This window comes from Watersipora subatra, chromosome 4 (assembly GCF_963576615.1).
Source record: "Watersipora subatra chromosome 4, tzWatSuba1.1, whole genome shotgun sequence".
Taxonomy (NCBI): domain Eukaryota; kingdom Metazoa; phylum Bryozoa; class Gymnolaemata; order Cheilostomatida; family Watersiporidae; genus Watersipora; species Watersipora subatra.
Genome location: NC_088711.1, coordinates 15948953 through 15965438, shown reverse-complemented (window position 1 = coordinate 15965438; position 16486 = coordinate 15948953). Strand labels below are relative to the sequence as shown.

General features: G+C 34.2%; 1 protein-coding gene and 1 long non-coding RNA gene across 2 annotated transcripts; both read right to left on the bottom strand.

The window, feature by feature from the left end:
- Nucleotides 1-62: 62 nt before the first annotated feature.
- Nucleotides 63-8085, bottom strand: LOC137392931 (uncharacterized). Its single transcript, XM_068079295.1, has 4 exons — nt 7947-8085; nt 4116-4241; nt 1592-1741; nt 63-495 (listed from the first exon to the last, which is right to left on the bottom strand). Exons 1-4 carry the CDS (start codon nt 8068-8070, stop codon nt 290-292), a joined length of 606 nt encoding a protein of 201 aa, XP_067935396.1. The 5' UTR covers nt 8071-8085; the 3' UTR covers nt 63-289.
- A 1477-nt stretch (nt 8086-9562) lies between these two features.
- On the bottom strand, nt 9563-13545 carry LOC137394845 (uncharacterized). Its single transcript, XR_010978389.1, has 2 exons — nt 13459-13545; nt 9563-10059 (listed from the first exon to the last, which is right to left on the bottom strand). It is a non-coding gene; the product is annotated as an uncharacterized lncRNA (long non-coding RNA).
- Between the last annotated feature and the right edge of the window lie 2941 nt (nt 13546-16486).

The following is a 16486-nucleotide window of genomic DNA, read 5'->3' as shown; positions in this document are numbered from 1 at the left end:
TGTGAACACGCTCAATTGTATGTGTTGATCTATTGTTATTTTAATACAAATATATATACATGTCATGATTAATCATAATTTATGAAGTAAATATAGAGATAACTATGACAAGATGATTTAATTGATTAAATTAATTTTGCAAAAAGTACCGGAATGCATGGAGTAATCTTGTAGAAATACAGGAATGTATAAAATGGGAATGTAAGACTGCATGACAACTAAAGTACCAAATGTAAAAGCTGCTCAAATATACTAAATATGTCCCTGCGTGTAATGCTGGCAACAGATCTCACAAGAATACAGCAAACACCATTATCAGCACACTGACAGTCATAAGTTTCAGCGATGCAGAAATGGTTGTCGAGTCATTGCAGAGATTGCCCTGACAATAACATCGCTCAATCGTTCCTCCAGCAGATGTATCAGTTATACAACCATCCAAAAGGCGTGAATCCTTTTTGTCCTGTATACATGCTCGTGATGTGACATGCAACGCTGTAACACAATAGATACAATCTTGTCAGACAATTGGCAGTAAGTTGCAACCAGCAAATTGCTTAAAAAACGGTTGTAGTTGGACCACTGAACTCTTCTTAAACAGATGTAGAGGTTTTGAACATGATTTTTCAAAAATACTGAGTTGGAGTCGAAGTGTGGTAACATTTTCCGAGATCATGTGGAAATACATATGCCTATTCAGTGTTGTAAAAGCCCCTAATCTTGATAACCAAACAGAGTTACGTAATTCTTTTTGTTTTCTTGATTGACGAAGTGAACAATTTTAAGATAAATTCATCACTAACCATTAAGTATAGACTGAAGCTTACTACAACAGCGAGATTATAGTGAAAGGAAATGATCCCCATGTTGACAACTTAAGCCTGGTTCCATATACGTCGCAAAGCACCGGCGACAGCGCCACAGACTATTAACAGTAAAAATGACTCCACAGTAAAATGGGTACCTACGCGCCGGGTACCGCTTGTAGTTGCCGGCGGAACGCAAGACTTTACCGCTGTTCAAATTTCGCGAAGAGCCCCAGGCAAACCTTCCCGAAATGCACTGTACAGGTGAAGGTCAGCAATATCGGAACAGCATGGCGAGCGAACATTTTTATGCCATTATTAGCGATGCAGCTTTATGTGAACATAAGCCGCCTAGCGTCACAAGCGTTTTGCTGCGCAATATTACCGCCGGAGTCTCGCAATCGATATGGGAACCAGGCTTAAGTCACTTATTACACAGTCAAGTGTTGATAAACTTCCACAGTAGAAGTTGAATGATGAGTTGTACAACATCATTGATATAAATCATATAAATAAGTCTTATTACTGTTCATTTCAAATAATTTTATGGAACGTTTATGTATTTCTTATTATAACCAACTATGCACGACAGCAATTTATTGTATTGGTTAGCTGTTTCTTTGTTTTACATCTAGCCATCGTTTCGTTTTCATTCAAATCTCCTTTATAAAAGTAAAAAAGCAGTCTTAGTTACTGCAGAGAATTCTGGAGACCAACATCCCTCCTACCCTTCAATCACAGTGAAACACTCAGCTTGTTGTAAGACAAGAAGTTTTTAGACTTACGTTCAAAGTGATTTCCATCCTGGAAGGGATTAAATTTGTCAGCAATATAATTCTTGTTACGGAAGTAGGTGGTGGTGAATACCTTTAAACACACTTCACATCCGACCACAATGGTTTCTGCCGGGTAGGCATCAGCTGATACGCTGTTAGCTGGAAAATCATAAAATCACATTTCATAGGAATAAAACATGATGAAACAGAAACCAAAATTGTCAAAATACAAACCAGATGGTTTTATGAATAAAGGAAAAAATAATTTTGCAATAGACAAAAAGGAATATTTGGTCATTTTATAAATCGAGTGGATAAATAGACATGCTAACAATATGTGACTGTTAGTGTGTGTGTACACTGGCTAATTCAAAATTACTTTTTTAAGGTTTATTAGCTTAAAGAAAAAATTTGCCACAATTGATTTCATAAATGGGTATGAAATTGGCACGCGACGAAATAGGCATGAGACACCTTTTCCAAAGTAAAATGACGAATGTATTGCACAATTTTGCAATGATTTATGTTGTTATCTTACTATATGTTATGTTGTTATCTTACTATATGTTATGTTGTTATCTTACTATATGTTATGTTATCTTACTACATGTCATTATCTTACTATATGTTATGTTGTTATCTTACTATATGTCATGTCATTATCTTACTATATGTTATGTTGTTATCTTACTATATTTTATGTTGTTATCTTACTATATGTCATGTTGTTATCTTACTATATGTCATGTTGTTATCTTACTATATGTTATGTTGTTATCTTACTATATGTCATGTTGTTATCTTACTATATGTTATGTTGTTATCTTACTATATGTTATGTTGTTATCTTACTATATATATGTTATGTTGTTATCTTACTATAACTATGTTATGTTGTTATCTTACTATATGTTATGTTGTTATTTTATTATATGTTATCTTACTATATGTCATGTTGTTATCTTAATATAATTATGTTATGTTGTTATCTTACTAATATGTTATGTTGTTATCTTACTACATGTTATGTTGTTATCTTACTATAACTATGTTATGTTGTTATCTTACTAATATGTTATGTTGTTATCTTACTATATGTTATGACGTTATTTTACTATAACTATGTTATGTTGTTATTTTACTATATGCTATATTGTTACCTTACCATATGTTATGTTATTATCTTACTATATGTTGAGGTGTTATCTTACTACATGTTATGTTATTATCTTACTATATGTTGAGGTGTTATCTTACTACATGTTATGTTGTTACCTAACTATAACTATGTGAGGTTATTACTATATGTTATGTTGTTATCTTACTATATGTCATGTTGTTATTTCACTATATGTTATGTTGTTATCTTACTATAATTATGTTATGTTGTTATCTTATTATATGTTATGTCATTAGGACTTACTATATGTTGATAGCCATTCAGGTGCTACTGTTGAGCTAATTCAGGTAATACTATGAAACCACCTCAGATATTACTATGAGACCAATATGGGTATTACTATGAAACCAATTCAGGAACTATTGTGGAGTCAATTAAGGTATTACTGCGGAGCCAATTCATGTACTACAATAAATTCCAATTAACAGCAAAATTATGTTAACTTTTTCCTATGTAAAAAATTCCTAAGGATGCAAAGCGTCAAATCGCTAAAAGTTTTCAAATTTGTTTATAAGAATCTCAAAGTATCTCTGAAAATATCAGTTTTTTTCTCTTGCCACACTTAATAGAGAAAACGACATATAGGGGTATCTCTATGCATTTTTTCCTATTCATCTAGTATATATTATGTATACTACAACCTATTATGTATACTAGTACCCTGGCAGTCTAGTGTGCCGTGAGAGATCATCAGGAGTGCTGATAAAGCACAGAGAATAAGTAGCTGCACAAATATTCAGAAATACTGGAAAGCGCTCAATTATTGAAGGCGTTACAATTTTGGTTTACCAAGATAAATATTATGTTGATAGTTGGAGTCTCTCTGAAAGTACTCTGTTTTATCCTAACCTCTAACCCTGGCTATGAACAGATGGATGTGCAGACAGGCACCGCTCTTATTATAGTAAAGAAATGTTTTTGTTTTACTTTATTTTAGACAACCAATATGTAATTCTTTGTAGCATAGACCTTGATGTCTACAAAAAATGACCATCGATTTAAATTGACATCGAAGGAGTCCGCTCCCATAACTTAATGAGAAATTACTGTAACCTAAACCCTAAACCAAGTGGAAGTGATAAGAAAAAAGAGAAAAGTTGTCGATACAAACTAGTAACACCACAGATACTGTATAAGCCTTAAATTAAAAAGACTAGTTTAGTTTTTCCTTTATGAAGGGCCAAAGGGGTTCAGTTTGGGAAGATAATTTACTGTTTGTGTAACGTAAAATCCCTATAACCTAAATGTTCTCGAAAAGGATTATTTATGTTGTAGGAGGGTCGACTGTTCTACAAACCAAACTCAAAGAGTACCGTGAAAATTTTTTATTTGAGATTCGACTGAGCCACTTACGATCAATTTCCCTCTTAGTTTCAGGACAAGCTGCTCCACCACCTTTATATCTGTTACATCTGTAACACTGAAACTTGCCATCCTCATCCTCTATGTTTTGGCCGGCGACGTTGTTGAGAGGAGCCACTGAAACCAACATCAGAGTGAAAATCACACGTAAAGCTTCAAAATGTATTGGATACTCAACATTTCCTTCCCAGAACAACTTTCCATTTAAAAATCATTTACACTCCGACCTAAGTTTTTGACTCCAAATCCATTCCAGAAGAATGTTCGAAAAATGAGTTGCTTGAAATCCAAAATAAGTTTTCCCATTACAAATTATGTAAACAATTTTCATCCTTCCCAAAACTACATGTAGTAAATGACAGGCCTGTATTCAACGGTTGCGAGTTGGGGCGGCTAATGTTAGGCGACTAGTTATGAACACCTAGGGGTGTGGAGAGGGCGGTGTAAGCTCCCAACAGGTTTCTCTCATGTAGGGCCTCAGCCGGGCCTCTCATGTAAAGTTTTAAAATTTTTTATCGGAAAGTATCAACATTTTTCTATTTTTTGAGATTTGTTTTGTTTTAGGTGATGTGACTGACGAGACGTTTTTAAATTAAAATAGGCAAAACTTGACCGCAGTTAAAACGCTCAGAAAAAAGACATCTTTTTCTTTTGAGCGTTTTAACAAAGATCAATTTTGCGGATTTTATTTTAAAGTCATTCGGAGGTTTTTACGCTTTCGATGGGACATGGCCAGGCGGGTGTTTGGTAAAACTTGATCTTTGGCAAACCTTTATAAAAGTCGTTAACAAGAATATTTTGCCGCTGATGATGATAATAATGAAGCCTAAAAACTACTAAAAGTTGATGTTTGTCTCTATGGCTTGGAATGAAGTGATATTCTACAGCGATAAAAACCGTGTCCATGGCCGTTGGGCAAATAACTTTTCGAATAAATGTTGAGGTCAAGCTATCTGAAGCAATTTGTCATTGCGTTGGAACTGACCAAACGAATCCGTTCGAGTTAACCTTGTGTTTGAGATGAAATGTTACATTTTATCCGAGTTTGACTGTACTTAGCCGTGAAAAATTCCCAAAAAAGTTGGGGCGGCTCAGCCGGCCAGGCGCCCCAGGGAATACAGGCCTGGTAAATGACTTTTTAAGCACGGTTGCATTACTTCATACCATAAACTATATGTTAAAAAACAGGCAATGTAGAAAGTAGACCGAGCTTCCCATAAATACAGAAATAGTTGGACTGGAGAATGTACCATATTTGAAGCAGCTTGTATCGCAGACTCATTTCTTCAGACTTTGTGTATAAAAACAAGTGTACAAAAAGATAATGAGCTATATTCTAGTTTCTCTCATTAAATTCCAGTTGGGCCTCCTGTGTATGATTTATTTATATTTTAAATATGTAATGCTTTTTCGGACAATGTGTTATTGGCATATGTTCGACCGTCTATGATCCTGGTATGGCCCAAGGTGTTTGAACGGAAACTATTGAACTATTTCATGAGTAATAATATATATATATATATAGAAGTTGATTTATGGCTGCTAAGAGTAAACTATCATATTACTGGTTTCATCTATAAGGTCACGCAGGCTGGAAATGGGGACCACACACCTGTTTCGAATAGATAACATGAGCATGAGCACCAATATACCATGCATCTTGTTTTTTTGTAGTTATTATAGAAATTTCATCTTCTTAGATAGTTAATAAGCAGTATTGCATGTTTCTAGGTTTTTTCGCCGTTTTAGTTACTTATTAAAGGTTGACTTGCAACAAAATTTACATTACAGTTATTTGGTATTAAAAGATTCACCATGTCTTAGTCTGCTGTGTTGTAGGTGCAAAATATGTGGAAATGTGATTACAAGCTCTTAAAAGCTCAAAAACGAAAAGCCACCATAGATTGGAATCTCTTTATTTCTCTGGCATAGTCATGACAGTTTGGTTATTGTCTTGTCACGTGATGTTCTCACGTGAATTGAAAGGCCAATAAAAAGCTCAATATAAAACTTATTGTAGCACTAGTTTATGACAAACACTTCGGGTTTTACCGAAGACCTCGTATCAAATATAAATGCTCGCTACTTTACAGTTTTGTTTCGGATTGAACTAATCGTCAAGTCGTAATCTGATCATGTGACCCATTACTTCGCAAATAATTTTTGCAGCACTTTTCGATTATCACAGGTGACCAACAGGCTCGGCTTGATTATCAGACAATGATATGTACTCCTTCGAGGTAAGGTTAAAAAAGAAATTAATTTTTACGGTAAGTTATAAGATATCACTGCTAAAAGTGACAGCATTACAATGACGATAAAATAGATGCGTAAGAACAATAGACAAGGCTTTATCGAATGCGTGAAGTATAGTTGTGAAAATATTTCGACGAATAAGATTGTATGAAAGTGTAAACAGAAACCATCTCCCACAATTACGTCACATTTGAGCCGTTTTGAAAAAAGAATCCAAACTACGGCGGTCTCGTGTGGCTGCGATTAACTGTTGGTTTTTTAGCTTTTAATAGCTTGTAATCACATTCCCACATATTTTGCACCTACAACACAACAGAGTAAGACATGGTGAATCTTTTGATATCAAATAACTGTTATGTGAATTTTGTTGCAAGTCAACCTTTAAGTTCCAAATTAAATTTGCATATATATTCTAATATAGCTCTAGATAAACTGACCAAAGCAAAAGGCTGAGCAAAGGTCCGCAGATTTTGCTAAATTTTAGAGTTGCCCTATAGGTAAATACATATAAAAAATTTGACGACAAGTTAGGTGAATACGCCGGTATGCTTGCTATTCTCTACACATGTATGAAATCGCTGCGACCTATGATATGCATCAGATCTTTGTAACTGTTATCAAAGACAATGCAAATCAAGCAGTATCAAAAGCTGTATCCGTTTGGTAAACCAGTAATATTGAAATGTTTGTGCTTCCACGAAAGGTTTTATTTCATTTATTGTTCTTATTTAGTGAAGTAGATTGTGGGACTTTATTAAAATTCATTCAAATTTTAGATCCAGTAAACATGTAGCAAATTTCTTTATTGCGGTTTGGATTAAGCCATGATATGTAGCACAAAACTGGATTTAAAAACTAAACCCGAACGAAAGAAACCCGCTGTGTGTTTTTAGGCCTGGATGCATTATCTAATTCAGGTGATTGTCAACTGTATAAGATGAGATTTTTCCACTAAGACCACACAATGCACATTAAAATAGCATGGAAACATGACTAAAACTCAATAAATATTTTTGATTTATTTTGTAATTTTTACTTTTTCTACTTTTTTAAAGTAAGATATCCCTCACATCTCAGTTCTCTTATAGCTTTAGACCACAAGGATTAGTAGAATTGACATGATTAAGGAAAAGGTGTATAGGCCTACGTGCTTTTTTCTGTCTTGTATCGATAGTTTTATTACTATCTATACCAAAAGATTGTTCCAGTTGTTCAGCACAACTCGTCTGGAACACGACCTTCCAATCTGAATTTAAAACGCAAATCCTGATTTTAAACTTTTTCTAGTTTTTTAACATGTTTTTTCAGATATGGACGCATGACTGAGGAGCAAACTCAATACAAGATGTAACAATAAATAAATATGCTACTTTCCTTGTTTACGTATCTGCATCTTTTAAAATATGCAAAGTATAGTTAACTGTTCGATAGCTTTAGTAAACAACATCAATGGGAGAGTCCCATTTCATATCCCCTAGTAAAACAATTCCCAAATAAGAGTGAGTGGAAACTTTCTCCATGTTCCATAATCTTCATGGCTGCTAAGTTAACAAAGCATATGCTTACCATATTTTATGCCAGCTATTCTTACGTCAGCTTCAGCAGTTTGAGCTACGATAGTAGTGCAACATGTACTAAAATAAAGTACTACTAAAATAATGAGTGAGTACATGATGTTCTCTTCCACCATACACTAGCAGTTTGGTGCTTATTACCAGTTGTCTATACAGCAGGCTAGATCACCATCGTTAATTCATAAAAAATATTATGAAGTTATTAATTCTCGGACTATGTGTCGAGGTAGGTCAGAATCTCGCATAAGCCGCTAACGAAATAGCAATTTATCGAGAGAGCACAACTGCTGTATATTTACTTACATTGCTTCGTCACAACATACCTAGCCAGTTTTCAAATAACTCGACTCCATTAAAGTATTTTATATGGGAAATAGAGATTTAGTCGAAAATCTATTGGTCGAAACCGTTGTTGCCGACAGGCTATTTGTCGAATTCGTAGACTTTTAGTCGAAATTTAAGACTATTTGCCGAATTCATAGACTATTTGTCGAAATCTAAGACTATCGGTCGAAACAATCAAACACTTTCGCGGAAATGTTATTTTTTAAGAGAGCACAACTCTAAGTACAAACAAACCGATTGCAGTTATAGTACTGCCATATCTTCTGATTTTGGTAGTTGCTAGTTAATACGATTATTAGGGTTGTGGCTCATTAAAATAATGTTGAGTCAATGTGTACTAGCAACATTCTTATTGCATCTACAGCTGCACAATTTGCAGTAGGCGATTCTCCATTGCATCAATAATACTTACTGAACATAAGGAAATAGCAGCAGCTGTACTCCATGTATGCTGTGATAGTAAAAGTACTCAATGCATATACACTGCATGGTTGTGAAATGCTCACTACTGCATTGCTTCAATGTTATTGCAACTTATTTTACATCTTGTCATCTATAAGGACTTATCAATCTACTGTAATAGTTTTTGTAATGGTCACAACCTTAATTATTATATATGTGTGATTTGACTTCACAGTACAAGATTATACTACCAGAACATAAATATATATACAAATATATTTTAGTATGTATACATTGTAAATTAAAACATCTTATACATTGTATGGGATGTTATGTCATGTCGCCTGCTATGTCGTGCCGCACCCACATGTCATGTGGGTGCGGCATCGAGGCTGTAAGGTAGCCATGACTGTAGCCTTGAGCAGAAAATCTTTGAGACGTAATATGCTGATTTACCATGAACATAAACACTGTAAAAATAATGTATTTCAATGGTAGCTCACAAAATTTGAGATAAATTCAGTTAAAGTTACAGCCAAACAATAGAATGTTATGTTTCATTTAAGACTGCCGTACTGAAAATCACTAAAACTGAGTAACTCAATAGTGTGTATCATTTTTATTCAGAATTTGCAAGCAGATTAAATATGCAATTAAAACTTTGTATATTTCAACTCTATTGCTTTCATTTAACAAACACCTGACACATGTTTATAGTTCGTGAAAAAGGTAAATATAGAGAAAGTGTTAAGAGTTGTTGAGCATTGGTTTCAAATGCTCAACAAACTCAAACAAGGAAAAGTGTAAACCCTGGAATGACTTTCCAGAGGTTTGAGCCAAAATCTATTAATAGGCTGGCTCTTTTCTTTGTGTTAAAGATAAAGTTTATTAATAAAATTATTAAGCGTACCTCTTTCATAATTATTAATACATGTTTTGATAGCGCAGCATACAATATGATAATATTATTTGTTTATAGCGGGTCAAATTCCTCATCATCAATTATACATCTTGATCCAGGACCTAATGACTTTAACAACAGTGACATTGATGATACGTAAGTCAATATAAATATAATTATTATTAGCACAAACCATACAATAAATATGACAGAAAAATCGATCGCTTCTTTAATAAATCATCAATACGACAATGAGTGGTTCTCATATACTAACTACACAATAATATATGTGGGATTCACTTATCAATTATATATAAAAGAAAAGTGTCTTAAGGCACAAAATTTCTATATCGATTCAAACTATGGAATTATTGTCCAGCATCGATTGAGATGAACATCTACGGGTCATGCTATCAGGTGGTACCAAAAACATCCGAGAAATCAACGAAGAGCAGAACTGAAACAGAAATAAAAACACCATGTACCATTCCCATGTGTTTTATGTTCATGGCGGTAATGCAATGCAGTTATTTCGCCTCACATGTTTGCGATTCTGGTGTTGGTTTATAGAAAGATAACCATAACTAACATTTACTTTTTTAGTGTGGTGAACTATGAGATTTATCCAGCTGGGAGAAAGCAGCAAGGAGATTGTGTCATTAAATGGGTACAGCTACGTCATCAATAAAATTTACAAAAAATGGATGGTAGAAAGACAGTCTATTGGATTTATAGCAAACTAAAAGAATGCAGAGCCAAAGTTACCCAGAGTGACAGTTTTGAATCTGCATACAATGCATCTGGCTTACACACGTGTTTATCGCAAGAATACCTATAAGAGCAAACTGCTTTAATAACTCAGGTAAGAGAAGTAATGTTAGAAGCACTCAATCTCATTAATAATCCTGAAAACTTATTTAATGTAATGTTTGGCTGAACCTTTTCATACTGAATATTAGCCTATAAAAAAGCTGTACATGACTCTGACTGATATTATAGATTAAAGATGAAACAAAACTGAAACCTTTCTCAAGTGCTACCTCGATAGTAGACAACAACTTGAAAGAATTTATGACAAAATGTGCAACCAGCAGCAGTCTTTCAAGACAAAATTTAATTAGGATGGCCAATAAAATAAGAGAGAAAAACAGACCAAAACATCCGAAGTCAAAAGATTTCGAGGTGAGTCAACCTAGAAGTTTATCATACATAATTTAAATATTGAATTAAGATAACCGGCCTTAATTAAAAAAAATTGATTATAATCTTATTGAGTGTACTGCTGCTTGGAAAACCTAACTTCACTTGTGCTTTAACTTTGTAATAGAGGTTGGTAATCTAAACATCTTATATGGTAATCCAACTGTGACACAAATATCAAAACAGTATCTAAAATATTTTTAGCTTATACTTGATACCATACTAAAAAACTTCTTGCGGGTGGACATTTAAATTGATGGCGAAAGGCACTTAATATTTTCCACTGACACTCAGCTAGATCAACTAAAGAAATCTAGAACTCTGTATTTGGATGGAACCTTCAAGTGCGTGAAAAGGCCTTTTGAGCAGTTGCTAATGATATACGCCTTCATAAGACAGGGATGCTTCAGCAAACAAGTGCCACTTTTATACGTATTAATGTCAAAAAGAAGAAAATTCGATTATGTTCAGGTGCAAATCTTTATAGAATATTTGTATTACAAGAGTCGATTTTCACCCAACACTTCCTCTATCCTATGCTATCTCATTGTGTTATCAGCGCCATCATTTCTTTTCAGGTATATAAAGACATTAAATAACGGCTAGCACCTGGTTTGAATGCAAAATATGCAATGGCTGACTATGAATTGGATAAGTAAGTATTTGTTAACACTGATATCTGGAATGAACATTTAATTACACGGGCGTTCACATTGAAATGTTTCATGATGTAAAATAGGTTTGCTATGTCCATTCCAAATTAAATTTGTCACAAAAATTAAGCGGTTATATGTCCACTTCAAAATATTATGGACACATTTTCAAACATTAAAGAAAATTTTTAATTTTGTAAAACATTAAGCTGTCTCAGTATCACCATGTTGTGTAACAGGACGCATCTGTGATTAGTACAACGATTTGGGTTTAGTCAATGATAACAATGGTGATTCTCAATACAATGCCAATGAATATAAATAGAATATTTTTCTCCATTTTAGCACTGTGGAAAGCAGTCCATGAAGTGTTTGGGAAAGAACTAGAAATGAGAGGTTGTCATTTTCACTTTTGCCAATCGATCTACCGGAATATGAAAAACTATGGACTATCAAAGGGCTATCGCAATAAGAATGGTAAAGTGAGAGAACTGGTCACTATGTTGTATGCCTTAGCGCTGGTACCAGCCAACATTGTAAAAGAGGTGTTTAATTATATATGTATTAGAGCAGAAAGAGACATAGAGGAACAGGACTATAGAATGTTTAGCTTACTGGACTACTTTGAAAGATTTTGGTTAAGTGCCAATAATCAAGGGTGGAGCCCAAAAGACTAGTGTGTTTTTGGTTTAAAAATTAGAACCAACAACGACTTAGAAGGATGGCACAGAAAACTAAATGGGCTGCTACCGCATCCACACCCTAATATGTATTTACTTTTGTCCATCCTATATAGTGAGGCAGAAAATATAAACTATGTCATACAAATGTTAGAAAATGAGCAGCAACTAAGAAAACAGACACACAGCACAAAATATAGAAATAAAGAATTAGAAAATTTATGGAACAGATTCAAAAACAAAGCAATTTCACTTTCAAAGTTTATCAAAGCAGCCAAAAATCTCACACCAACATTTGATGGATTTTGATTGCGCTACTTTTACTACCTATAGTTTCTTTTATTTTCCAACATAGAATTTGATGCTGTATTATGGCATTATATCAATAATTGTTATTTTTAGCTATTTGTCATTGCTGTTCTTAATAATATTATGAATTATGCCATATATTAATTTTAACAGGTCATTCACTGCTGAATAAACTGTTTAATAAATCAATTTTATTGATTTATATTTATTTTTGAATGCTGCTACTACAATTTTAATCTAAAACTTTGAGAGTTGAATCTTCATAATTATATAAACAAATATTCCAAATAGCTCTCACGAAAGATTCCAAAGCACTACTCTGTAAAATTGCAACATTAACTTTTTGTAATCATAGTTACAATGAATCAATGCGCTTCTATGAATATTAATTATGCAGTTACAAGCATACTTGTACAATATGCATTTAGGCATATCTTATACACATGTATGTATGCAATTGATTAGGGTGGTTGCACAGCTATACTGATGAATAAATCCACAAGCTTAGAAAGTATACAGGATTATAACACAGTTGCACATAAAAAAACTTGTATTATACCACTACCATTGTGCTATAATTCTGAACAAAAATGTATAGCCATTACTCTAAAATTAGGATACACTTTCAAAATACTTCACTGTGAAACAAATGAACTAGGCTGTTGAAACAGCCTACAGTGAAGTAGGCTGTTTCACAGCCTACTTCACTGTAGGCTGTGAAACAAATGAACTTCCGTGTCGATAAAGTAGTGATAGCTTTTAACAAGCTCTCACAAATTTTATCATGTAGTAAAGAAGCATGCAATACGTTGTACATGTATAAATTATTACACCCAAATGTCCAGAACTCCATAAAAAATCAGTTGAATGTATATCACAAGTGTGTATGCGAAGTATTTTCTGATACAGCAGTTATAGCATAGCATATGTTTAGCTGATGGAGCTAGTACACAAATCTTAAAACTAAACTAACACTAAGTTGAAGATAAACTTAACTAACAGGTGAAAACTTACTAATAGTATTAGAATTATTGTTGTTTTGTCCAATAGTATTATTTTCGACTAAACCACCTGAGTTTTCGACCAATAGCCTAAGTTTTCGACCAAAACTACACTTTTCGACGAAAGGCTTCAATTTCGACAAATGGCCTATCGGCAAATGCGAATTTCGACTAATAGAATTTCGGCGAAATCACCATAAACCTTTTATATCGTAAACATTCCATGGCTCCAAATACGAAATCTAGGTTCTTATGATAGAAGTAATGAACATAACATTTTCACCTACTCCGTTAAAAAAATTAAAACACTTGTATAGTATAAATAAAATTCTCTTAAATATCATTGACAACACAAAAAAAGTTTAGCAGTTAAGGCGTTCATCAATACCGCGTCAATAAAACGTTATTTTTCAACCTTGCCTCAATGTTTTAGCCACATGTGACATGTATCATTTATGTATTTTTACATATTCAATTTACACGAATTTTTAACCATATTTTACAGGTTGTGTGACTTATTATTGCTTTAATTAGCTTCTAGCACATTTTGGGTCTTTTTATTTCTGCAAATCTATTGTCCATATGGTGTTGGAAAATATTCTCAAGAGGGAATAAATTTTCAAACAATTTTTTGTACGGCTACATGCAGTTTGCTTCGCTAATATGCAAGGAAGTAGATTAACGAAAATATAAAACATGCATGTTGGTAAGGAAATAACAGAAATAGTTGTTTAGGTTCTTAATGCGGGCAGAAGAAAAAAACGTTCTGTTGTGGATATATGGTTTGTAATAAACTTCAGCAAGGAGAAAATAAACAGTATCTTTTACCTGCTCTGATGAATTAATGTCAATCTCACCTGTAATGAGTGGGCTCTTATTCATTTTTAGCATCAATTCCTGTTATTTTAATTGCCCATCAAGAAGCACCCATTCAAATTTGTTAAATGCTGTATTATATCCAAAAGTGTATAAACAAATAGACATTTACACAAAATTGGTCATTACAATGTTGACCATACTGATAACAGTCATAGACTGCAAGGTGTTTCGGGGCTAACACAGCTTGGCGAAAACGGTAACATTTGTGTTAATTAACAAAGGAAATGTATCGTTGAATGAGCAAGTTGAGACGTGCAAGAAAAATTCACTATAAATAGAAAAGATGAGGAGTTATTAAGGGTACTGATGTATTCTATCTGATGTTAAATGTCTAGTGTCATATATCAAGCCACCGTATTCTATTGTAATTCTCAGACTCATTTTTATTTCAAGCAACTCACTCGTGAAAACACAGCAAAGCCCCACTTACAATGCATGGGGCACTCAACTCTAACAAAATACAATGTACAGAACAATGGGGGTAATAACTTAATTTACACAGAAAATTATTACATTGCCCTCTTCTCTAGCTCTTATCACCCTCAAATAACCAGGTCGCTTACGAGTGCGGCTACTTGATGTGCTGGATTCTCAAGAGCTCGGGCCATACATGGCTGATTTACTGACTGACCATCACTGAGAACATAGGAACAACACGGAACTGGACTGTCAAAGTGCTCAAAAACCTAGGCCTTCCTTTTACAACATGAAACTGACGGAGTTGTTCATGATCACCCACTTCAAACCCCATATCAACAGCTACATAGCGATCATCAACAAACTCCTTTAAACAAGGCTGGAACTCATCAACTTGCTCAGTATTCTCAACTGGCAAGAAAATTGGTTAACCATATCCTTGGTACGCGTAACTCAGCCATGTAGAAGTGTACTAGGTGAAACTCCTGTAGTACAGTTCAGAGAGGCTCAATAAATCCGCAGGAATGAACTCACAGCAGGATCCCAGTTTTGACCTTCACTAACAGCATCCTGAACTGATTGTTTAAGCGTCCAGTTAAACCTTTTGACCTCATTTGCTTTTGGATAGTATGTGGAACTACCATAGTGTTTTATCCCATGAGACTTTAGAAACTCCTCAAACTCGTAAGATACAAAGCATGAGCCATTGTCACTGAAAAGTTTTGAAGGATTACTTTCACGACCTAATACTCTCTCCAAGAAGCATATGATATTTTTAGATGTGGCACTGGACATAAATGATGCTTCTGTTCATTTATTCTTGTAATCTACTAGAGTCATGGCTAATCTCTGATCGCATGAAGTAATCACAAATAGGCCGATTACGTCTATACCAACTTTCTCAACCCCCTTAGACAAAATCTTTACTGGCTGTAAAGAAGCTGTTGTTTTGCTTGCCCTCTTCAATGGGGGACAACTCCGCAAAAAACAACAGTTTGTCAAGACAGGCTATGGAAACCATAGCCTGTTTGATTGCATTGAAAGCAGTTAGAGTTTTATCGGTCCATGTTATGTCTTCTGACTCAGGCTGTAACATTGACCTCTGAAACATTGTCAATGTAGATAAGGATGGAATGAAATGAGCATAGTACTGATTTAACCTCAAGAACAACTGCAGCTCAGATTTTGTCTTCACTTCCTTTGACATCACACTGGGAACTTTGTCTTCTAATAGGGAATACCCTTCGAACTAACCCTGCACCTCAAAAACTGCACATTCGACTGTCTCGATTTGTACTTTGAATAGTTCAACTGAAGACCTACATCATCGATTTTCTAATCACTGACTTGAGGTTTTGATCATGAGACATCTGATCAGATCCAAATACACATATATCATTCAAGTACCCCACACCCAATACTCGTGGCACTCATCTAACACTTTGCTCATCAACTTACTAAAGAACGACGAAGCACTAGTTAACCCAAACAAAATCTTTGTCCACCTGAACAAACCTTCGGAACTAATGAAGGCAGTAAGATCTTTACTATCTTCTGACAGCGAAATCTGGTTGTAAACTGCTTTAAAATTGAGTTTAGAAAACATCTTAGCATTATTCATAGAATGCACCAGCTCCTCATTGTGTAGTAAGAGACGACAATCCACCACAACATTCTTATTTGGTGTGGATAAATCATTACATATTTTTATATCACCAGAGAAGTCTATACCAACAAATACTAGC

Bases quoted from the DNA above. Each gene is read 5' to 3' on its own strand.
- LOC137392931 (XM_068079295.1), bottom strand. From the start codon at position 8,070: ATGGTGGAAGAGAACATCATGTACTCACTCATTATTTTAGTAGTACTT. The intron at 4,242-7,946 runs GTAAGCATATGC...TGTTGGTTTCAG, and splicing joins AATAGCTGGCATAAAATATG to TGGCTCCTCTCAACAACGTC. The intron at 496-1,591 runs GTAAGTCTAAAA...ATTGTGTTACAG, and splicing joins GGATGGAAATCACTTTGAAC to CGTTGCATGTCACATCACGA.